Source organism: Gouania willdenowi, chromosome 4, assembly GCF_900634775.1.
Source record: "Gouania willdenowi chromosome 4, fGouWil2.1, whole genome shotgun sequence".
Lineage (NCBI taxonomy): Eukaryota > Metazoa > Chordata > Actinopteri > Blenniiformes > Gobiesocidae > Gouania > Gouania willdenowi.
This window is the reverse complement of record NC_041047.1, coordinates 12,714,743-12,724,240: the sequence shown is the minus strand read 5'-3', so window position 1 is coordinate 12,724,240 and position 9,498 is coordinate 12,714,743. Positions and strand designations below refer to the sequence as shown.

Below are 9,498 nucleotides of genomic sequence, written 5' to 3'. Positions count from 1 at the left end.
CATAAACAGACTGCTGGTCAATACTTCACAACTGAAAACTATAGCCTGCAAATAATTCAGATCAATCTAAAAGTTCTTACATGTTCCTTCTGATTATAAAAAGTTGTACTTAAATTTCACCCAATCAGATTTTTAAATCAGAATGACTTCAATGTGAAAAAGTGTCTTTGTGACCAATTCTATTGAGGAGCTTTAACGGTTTTTCAATCTACTGCTGAAAATTTAATCTAGTTAAATATTAGAAAACCTGAGTTACTATGTTAAGGTTTCATTTATTCATTCAACTGTTCTTCAGGAAAACCACCTTGATCTCCTGACATTTTTTGACTGTAAACTGCGAGTCTTCGTCAGAGTTCAGAAATAATTTTGCTGGAATTGTTACGTGGAAGTCAAGGAAACATCAAAGGGAACAGTACAGACACAAAGATTCTTTCTGGTGTCTGAGGAAGACTGGCAGTTGAGTCGAAACATGTCAGGAGATCAAGGTGGATTTCCTGAGAAACAGTTGTCTGAATAAATGAAACCTTAACATATTATTCAAAAAGAATCTTGCTGGAGTTTAGTTACTATTTTCTTATTATCCATTAATTATATAGCTTATTTCATTAAGGTTGGTTATACCCTGGAAAGATCAGCGGCCCATTATAAAGCTAACATATTTCACACATCACTATAGATAATTTAGAAACTCCAGGGGAGCAAAACTGTCTTTTTAATGTGAACAAACGAGTGCTTCACATGTGCAGTTCTCAGGCCCACCGTATTGCGCTATGTTTACATACCGCTCTACAGAGCAACAGCCGTGTAACAGCTTTATAGATAATCTGAGTGACACACACACACACACACACTTCATTTAACATCAGTTTTTAAATATTTTTATTAATTAAACATGTATTTGCACATGCCTAAGTAATAATCCATCGCTTTCGTCCTCAGCAGCCAGTGTTTTCTCAGCCCAGGCAGTGTTTACAAAGGGAGTATTGGGGGAGGTCCCATCTGTTACCCTAACTCTGACTTGCTGCATGGTTATGTAGTGTAGCCTTTATATGAAGGTCGACATGTTGCAAAATAGGTGAACTTATAGAATCTGATGTGAGACTTTATGCTCATACGTCTGTGTTCAGCAGAACCTACCACTAAAATGGACGTCTAAAAAAAAAACAAAAGAAAAACAAAAAGAACCTTATAAAATGTAGTTTGGTGTGAGTACATTTGAGCAAATCCACAGACTAAACAGAGAAGGCATGTTAGTAAAAAAAAAAAAAAAAAATACTGCACCAGCATCCTTGAACTTTAGTCCTTGACAATGGTGGGAGTGATCATCTTCTTGAAGGAGTAATATTTGCATTCGCTGGGTGGTACAATGTCCATGGTGGTGGTGCTAATCTTCTCTTTCTTGAAGCCGGCTTGGAGCAGGTGAGGCACCTGTGTCTCCTGGGAAACATTAACAGAGAGAGAATGATTAGCAGAGGCAATATTTCTCCTACTTTGTTTAACCTTGAAATGATCCAACATGACCTCAAAGCACCAGAGTGTGAACAACTCAGTCCATTGTCTCTTTTTTATCACACAAAAACTAACATTGATCCAATTGATAAGTTGCTGAATGTAGCCTCAGGATTTTGCACATTTTTCCACTGACAGTAAAAGTATCGTGCTATTTAACATTCTGATGCACAAAAGTCTCATATCATGTTCTGATTGTATTCAGTCTTTGGTAATGTTGAGCCTTTTTTTAGCACCAACAGTGAAGACACAGCATAATGTATTAACGTGTTCTTGTTGAGGCTTATGTTTCACCTTGACCGTATCTTAAAACAATACAAACCTCAAACATTTTCTCGATGTTGTCGTATTTGGTTTTGAGCAGCTCGCCCCACGAGGTCAAGTTGCAGTAGGTGAGGACGCCATGAGGTTTCAGCATTCTGTGAGCATGACCCTGCAGAAAAAAAAACAACCAACCGTCAAGAATTCCGCTATAAGATAAATCCAGGGAATCCATGCAATCTTAGATCCCCTGTTTAATGCATACTATTATCTAACACTGACACTCTTATATACTGTTTTGTTTTACTATTTTTGCCTTTTTGGTCTGAATAACTTATCAGAAATCTGTAAACACCTACCTTAATGAAGTCAAACTGGTGAGTGTGCCATGTCTCCTCTGACAGGGGGTATGTGTCGTACAGTATACCTATAGAAGAGAAATAATGCAGCACCCATTAGCTTACATTATTTACCGCCCACTAGGAGGTCATATTTTCACCTGTTTATTTGATTGATTGTGTTAGCAGGATTGCAGTAAAAGTACACATTTTGACAGAATTTTAACCAAAGATAGACCTTACACCATGCAGGGTTACAATACATTTTGGATGGGATGCAGATCAATCATTACTGATTCTGATGTTAAAAAAAAACCTTATCTCTCATTATTGGCAACATTTCAAAAATCCATTCCTCGGTTGGTAATTGACTGATTTTTAGGAAATTTAACTCAGTTATGTCAGGTTAGTTCTTCAATTACCCTACAGAGTTTCATCCAGATCGGATGCACATTGCGCATTGCATCGCGACTCCAAAAACATGACGGTGTCGGAACATTTGGACCTATACTGCATTGTCAGTAATTGGGATAACTAGCTATATCTATATCTGACAGAGAGGAGATTTGGTTCTTAGCATAGGTTTGGGCTCTGTGCTATTGCTATACGTATATATATATATATATATATATATATATATTAAAAATAGAGGTTAGGTTTTTTCCCTTCAAAGCTGTGATTTTTCGAAGTGAGTATAACTGCATGCATTTTATGCTCAGATGATTTGTCACACTTATTCTAAGTCCAAGTTTCAGTCTAACAAAGTAAAAAGTTCCTTTGATATACTTTTTTATATTCTTAAAAATGATCGGAGTTGCTTCATGTATGGTTTACTTTTTACCATCAAAGTGGTTGTCTGGCAGTGTGGGAACAACTTCCTCCCAAAGGCCCTTAAGAGGTACAACCTGCAAACACAGAAACACTCAGGGTCTCTAAATCATTCTTTTATTTGGTCTTTTGCATGTAAGTATAATAAATCACACAAACATAAGACAGGTCTATCTGATTCATCGGTTTTACTGACCTTGTGTGGTTGAGACTTGGCCCAGTTTTCCAGTCGCGCAAAGACGCCATCGTTGCACTCGATGATCCAGTGCTCCTCGATGGGGAACGACTCCACTTTAGTGGCAGCAATGGCCATACCAAAGCCAATCTCCAGAACCCGACCCCCTGCGGAAACAGAAGCAAAACTGTTAAACCAACCTTTATGTACAATTTCCCTTCAAATGTAAGCATTTATTAGCTTAAATACATAGCAATATTAACAGAAGCTTAAGTATCATAATGAGTCATCCTTTGTTGTTTTTTCTACTGGACAGACTTTAATGGTCTCCTTGCCGGGTGTGGTGGGAGGGACAGTTGGCGGCGACATGTGGCTGCATAGAAAGGCCAATGGGTTTCATCTGCTCCCAAAGCGTCTTATAAATAGATGAGGGCTAAAGGCCAATACTTACTGCTCGACACTTTTCTAAGGGTCTGGTGGTTGTTTGATCAGTTAAAGACTTAAATACTTAGTTTGCAAAATTTGGAATTAGTGGAATTTCTATTTTATATAGAAAAAGTCTAAAAGGCAGTTGTTGAAGTAACTTTCGGGGCAGTTTTACTTTTTTTTTTAAAACGATAAATATTTCTGAAATACAGAATGTGTTTAAAGTCATATATTGGATGAAAACAAATCAGAAAAGATAATAAACGCAATTAAATAAATAAATTTTTTTTTAAAAACTGCAAAAACAATTGCAGAGCTGGATTTGAGTCCATGCAATCCCACCATGTCTGTGCAACTGTGCGGGTCGACCTGTTTTTCACATAAAACATAGAAACATAAAAGCAGATGAGCAGAGTCCCCCTACAGAGTTTTTGGCTGTCCTCGTGGCTCACTAACAGCTGCTGTAGTACTCACCAAGCAGGAGTGTGAGCACCATGCTGGTCACATGCACTCACACATATGTCTGATACATAAGTGGCCACAAATGAAAAGGAAAAATGAGCTCAACTTGAAACTAATACCACTAAAGTAGTTCAAAGCAAAGCCTTTTTACAATATGTTATCGAGTTTTATTTCTAAAAGTTTCATTTTGTTTTGTTTTTTAACACTGACAGATGAATACAAATTATAACCTCTATGAAACTTATAATGTATAAAAATGCATAATTATTTGTATTTCTTTAAAAACACCATAACATTTTTATTGTATCAAGCTATTGTTATTCTGCCTTTTTCTAATATATATATATATATATATATATATATATATTCTATTTAATTATCATTTAATTGTGCTGAGTTACAATGACGAAATTAATACAAAGCCAAGAGTGTCAGAAATGTATTAAATTGGTTCCTTTTTTTCAAATGCAGGTGACTTATTTAGTTAACTTTGGATTTGCAGGGGGAAAAAAACTTTAAATTTGATCCCATAAGTATAATAAACCATTTTATCTTTTTTTTTTTCTATTTAGCGTTATTTATTCAAATATTACACTGCACTGCAAGCAACTCCGAAGTTAAGTTATGTTTGTGCAGTGCAATATAATAGTAATAAAAATAAAAATTATATGTGATAAGTGATTTAATTCAGTCAGTTGCTAATGATTAAATTGTCTGAAGTTAAAATTATTAGTAGTTTGTGTGTTTTTGAGCCGTTAATTTACTTCTGACTACTTGGTGTAGTGCCAATGTTGTAACACCATGCGTCCATTATCGGACACCATGCAACATAATGCACTGTGTCCGATAATGGAACACGCACATAATCAATCATCAACCATCCACTTTTACCTTTGGAGGCAGCAACAGTAGCCAGGGAGTGCATGTACGGGGTTTCCCAGCGCTCCATCACGGGTTTGCCCATGATCTCCAGGTGCGTGTCGGTCTCGTTGTATCCGGCGTTAGCGTCGTGCCAGGAGGTCTTGCAGTCCTCCCCTTTGGAGAAGATGGGCTGGGTGGTGGTGGACATGGTGAGTGCTGCTGTTGTTGTTGGAGATGTTTGGTTCAAGCTGCGTCTCCAAAGAGAAGAGAGAGTGAGAGTCAGCAGGCCGAGGCCTTATAACGGTTTCAAAGGTGCTGACGCTGCGTCCGTGAGTCCAGGTCAAAGGCGCACACACACGTTCCCTGGAACGCCCCCCGGCCTTTACAGAGATCCTCTGCAGAGGCGATGGCTCACACACACACACACACACACACACACACACACACACACACACACACACACACACACACACACACACACACACACAGGGAAAACACCGGCTGTGTTTACAGTTTACCACCACCAAGTGTGGAGTGAAAGAATAATCCCTTAATTCTGTAAAGCGATATATAAAATTGATGTAATATTATTATTACTATAACTCCAGACTGGAGCAGCATTATCAACCAACATTTGAAATGCATACAGAAAACAGTATTTACCGTGATATGTCCGGCCTCCACACATTCAATGTGTGTGCACTGAACGCACCCAATAGAAGCTTTTCACGGTGCGTCATCAACCCGGAAGTCGCCATTTTGGAGATAAGCAGCAGCTTTACAAACAGCACACACAAGCAAATTCCCGAAATTTGAGAGGAAATGGTGAACTATTGCCGTGTTTTTGGCTGTACTATTTTGTCAGACCGTGAAAAACATGGCGTTATATAGACTGCCAAAAGTTATAACAAATCAAGGAGAACAAAGTCTGCATTTTATAGTCAGTAGTTCTACATCAGGAGAGCAGTGACATGAGACTAGCTCACCGTTGTTGCACCAGTTGTTATTGGTGTTTATGCAAACACCGCCGCCCTCATCTCCTGTCTTACATTTAAATCCAGCTTCAGGTAGTCCAGTTTGTTCTGCAGGGAGTGGACATTAGAACGCAGGATGGAAGGAAGCAGCGTTCTCTGAGGATTAGCTTTTAGCTTGGTTGCTAGCCCTGCTCCTGCTTCTGATCAGGACCTCAAGTGGGAGCTGAACATCAGCTCCCTTATCAAAAATGCTCAGCAGAGGATGTATTTCCTGCGGCAGCTGAAGAAGTTCAGTCTGCCAACAAAGGTGATGGTGAACTTCTACAGCTCCATCATGCAGTCCATCCTCTGCTCCTCCATCACCATCTGGTACGCTGCAGCTACTGCCAAGGACAAGGCCAGACTGCAACGTATCATCCACTCTGCAGAGAAGGTCATCGGCTGCAATCTGCCCTCCCTCCAGGACCTGTACGCCTCCAGGATTTTGAGGCGTGCAGGAAAGATTGTGGCCGACCCCTCCCACCCCGGTCATAAACTGTTTCAATCTCTCCCTTCTGGAAGGAGGTTTCGGTCCATCAGGACCAGAACCTCCAGACACAGAAACAGCTTCTTTCCCTCTGCCACCATCCACATGAACACACCCCAAGTCACCCACTGAACCCCCCCCCCCCACCCGATCACCACCTCCATGATGACATTATCTGCTGCACTGTATATATATATATATATATATATATATATATATATTTATATTTATCCTATTTATCCTTTATTCTCTATCTATCCTTTATTTATCCCTCATCCTTTATATTTATCATTATTATTATTATTATTGTTGCTGGGTTGTTCTTTGTTTTCTTATTTTTATTTTTTGTTGTTTGTTTTGTGCACCAACTACCAAGACAAATTCCTCGTGTATTCAATTAATTACTTAGTCAATAAAGTTGATTCTGATTCTGATATGAAATATATTTTAACAATTGTTAGCTACATATGTGTAGAACTGTACATAGGACTATAACATGGTTCCCCACTTTTGCATTAAATTATAGACTTTTCTGAGAATTTTCATGGCTCAATTACAATTTAATTACAATTACCACAGCAACAGATTTTTTTAAAATTACAACTACAATTATAATTATGACATAATTGTAGTAAATTATCAATTTTACAATCATAATTTTTTAATGCGGCCCCCAAAGTAATGACAGAAAATAGACATAAAAAAGTAGGAATGCATTTTAAAAAATACATAGAATTACAACATTGCAGGAAAATACAGTAAAAGACAAGATAAACAGAAAATACTCGGGATGTCCTGATACAACTTTTTCACTTTTAATACGATGCCAATATTGGAGCCTTGCGTATCGGCCGATACCGATATTTACCCGATACGATATCAGCACAAGTCATACATACTTTTATTTACTTATTTTGTAGTGTGGAATGTTAGAAAGGGCTTGATCAAGTGATGTTACTCAAATTCAAACCCATGTTAACGGAAGGAAGAATCCTTGAGTGCGGCGCCTTAGACCACGGTGTATAAACGCAGGCACATTACGCTTATGTAGTAAAGGTCCGTAAACGTACCCATGGTCCTGGGGGCTATGGCTACGTTTAATGTATCTCCAGGCCCTTTCTTTCTTTATTACATACATTTTAACCTTCAACATAATATTTGCAGTATTCTACAATTGAATAAAAATTTTTTTGGAGTGTGAACCACAGTCACCTATGGATAGAAGTGCTGGAGCGGAAAATTTTATTGGAGTGCTTATATCAGTGATTTTAGATTTGATAGTCTGATGAAATCCAATATTAATTTTCTGGCAAATTTTGGACCAATATCGGATCGGGACACCTCTAGAAAATAGTCCAAAAACACACAAAACAAAAATCAACAACAGTAATACACAAATGTACTCCAAATAACACAAAAAAACAACAAAAATACAAAAAATTACAAAATAATTTACCAAATTACACAAAAAGACAAGAAAAACACAAAAAATTACTCCACAAACCTACAGAGGGGTATTCCAGAAAACTTGAATGAGCCTGAGAATTTTCAGGCTCAAATGAGGGAAACTGAGTATTCCATTCCCGAAAGCGAGGTTCTAAAGTTCTATTATGAGTATGTCACCTTGGCACCATGGTAACAATCTCAGTAAACAGAACCTGCTCACTCGCAGGTTTTGTCTCAAGAAACACTTTAATTTAACTTGACATTGACACACATTAGTAACATCACACACCACAGAAGTATACTCACATGGTTACAAATTTTGTGTTGTTTTTTTTTTTTTTTGGCAAACTGGTTTTCTTTATAACATAGACGTAGATGCAGAGCATTTAGTGAAAGGCTCTGTATGCAGAGCAATTAGAAAAGTTGATCTGTATTAAAACGCCTACTGATGTCTGTAGTAAAATCCCCTGCATACAAACCTGTGGCAAATGTAAAGGGAGATATGTCAATTTAAAGGAAAGATCCAAGAGCAATATATGAATATTACTGAAATATGACTGGATGTATACTTATTGACCCTAGAGTGAGCAATGCAATATGAATGTTACAATGGTGCAATGGGTAAGGAAGTGCGGTTGGAATCTGACATTAGTCTTTTTTCTGTTCTTCGGACGTCCAGACGACTCTGGCGACTACATTACATTCAAAATCAATGTCAATGATACAACGTCAAACGGCCGTCACTGTCTGTAAAGCCGAAGCTGCAATGAGAGGGCTGTACACATCCTCTACTTACTGGGGCCAAATGAAAGTGTTATTTTCTTGAATATGTCTTTTAAATTCTAAGTATATTTTCAGTGAACTCATCCTTTAGTAACCCGTACGTTGATCATTTAAACCGTAATTACAAGTGGAGCTGTCTATGATAAGTGCTGTAAACGTATGGCCGGAGAAGAAGTGATCAGACCTCTCTACGCAGCAGCCCCGACTCTGCAGGGACATTCTATTCATATTATTCCCCTGTCGTCACTGGAGCGATGAAGTGATGAAGCGACCAAAAAGCGAGACAATGTTCAAGCGACTCATCACAGGCGATTTAAGTAAACATAATCGCTGAAATAGCGTTCTGTGTGAACGCACCTTTAGAACAGGCTCATATTTCACAAACACCTGCTTAATTCACCCATCGGGATGAATAAATCACTCTCTTTCAGGTAGTTGCCATGGTAGTTTGTGTTATCTTTGCTCCATTTATGATGGCTTTTTATTGCGCTTGAGCATGTAAGTAGCCCAAGGTTTACATACTCAAAGGTGATTGACCCACTTCATACAAGCTGTAATGGAATTGGATACCCAGAGTTTCCCATCGTGGGGTATGTTGACCCAGAGTTTATGGATAGACTCAGAGTTTGTTGAACCTCCCTGCTGGAATACCCCTCAGTACTACAAACAAACAAAATGACAACACCAATACACAAAAAATGTATCCAAAAATAAAATGCAAAATGACAACATAAATACACAATATGACTCCAAAAAACATAGATTTTACTGGAAAATATATACAAAAGGACAACAGAAATGCACAAAATGCAATCATAACAAACAAGACAACAACAAACATACACAGAACGGCAGAAAAACACACAAAATCACTCTAAAAACCCTTTGATCTTTCCTGTGTTAACAGTT

At 38.1% G+C, this 9,498-nt stretch overlaps 1 protein-coding gene across 1 annotated transcript; it reads right to left on the bottom strand.

Annotated features, from left to right (window-relative positions):
* Positions 1-882: 882 nt before the first annotated feature.
* On the bottom strand, positions 883-5,193 carry gamt (guanidinoacetate N-methyltransferase). Its single transcript, XM_028444353.1, has 7 exons — positions 4,891-5,193; positions 3,133-3,278; positions 2,950-3,013; positions 2,130-2,197; positions 1,832-1,942; positions 1,282-1,437; positions 883-1,152 (listed from the first exon to the last, which is right to left on the bottom strand). Exons 1-6 carry the CDS (start codon positions 5,066-5,068, stop codon positions 1,297-1,299), a joined length of 708 nt encoding a protein of 235 aa, XP_028300154.1. The 5' UTR covers positions 5,069-5,193; the 3' UTR covers positions 883-1,152; positions 1,282-1,296.
* Between the last annotated feature and the right edge of the window lie 4,305 nt (positions 5,194-9,498).

Bases quoted from the DNA above. Each gene is read 5' to 3' on its own strand.
- gamt (XM_028444353.1), bottom strand. From the start codon at position 5,068: ATGTCCACCACCACCCAGCCCATCTTCTCCAAAGGGGAGGACTGCAAG. The intron at 1,943-2,129 runs GTAGGTGTTTAC...TTTTTTCTGCAG, and splicing joins ACCAGTTTGACTTCATTAAG to GGTCATGCTCACAGAATGCT. The intron at 1,438-1,831 runs GTTTGTATTGTT...AATGTTTCCCAG, and splicing joins ACATCGAGAAAATGTTTGAG to GAGACACAGGTGCCTCACCT.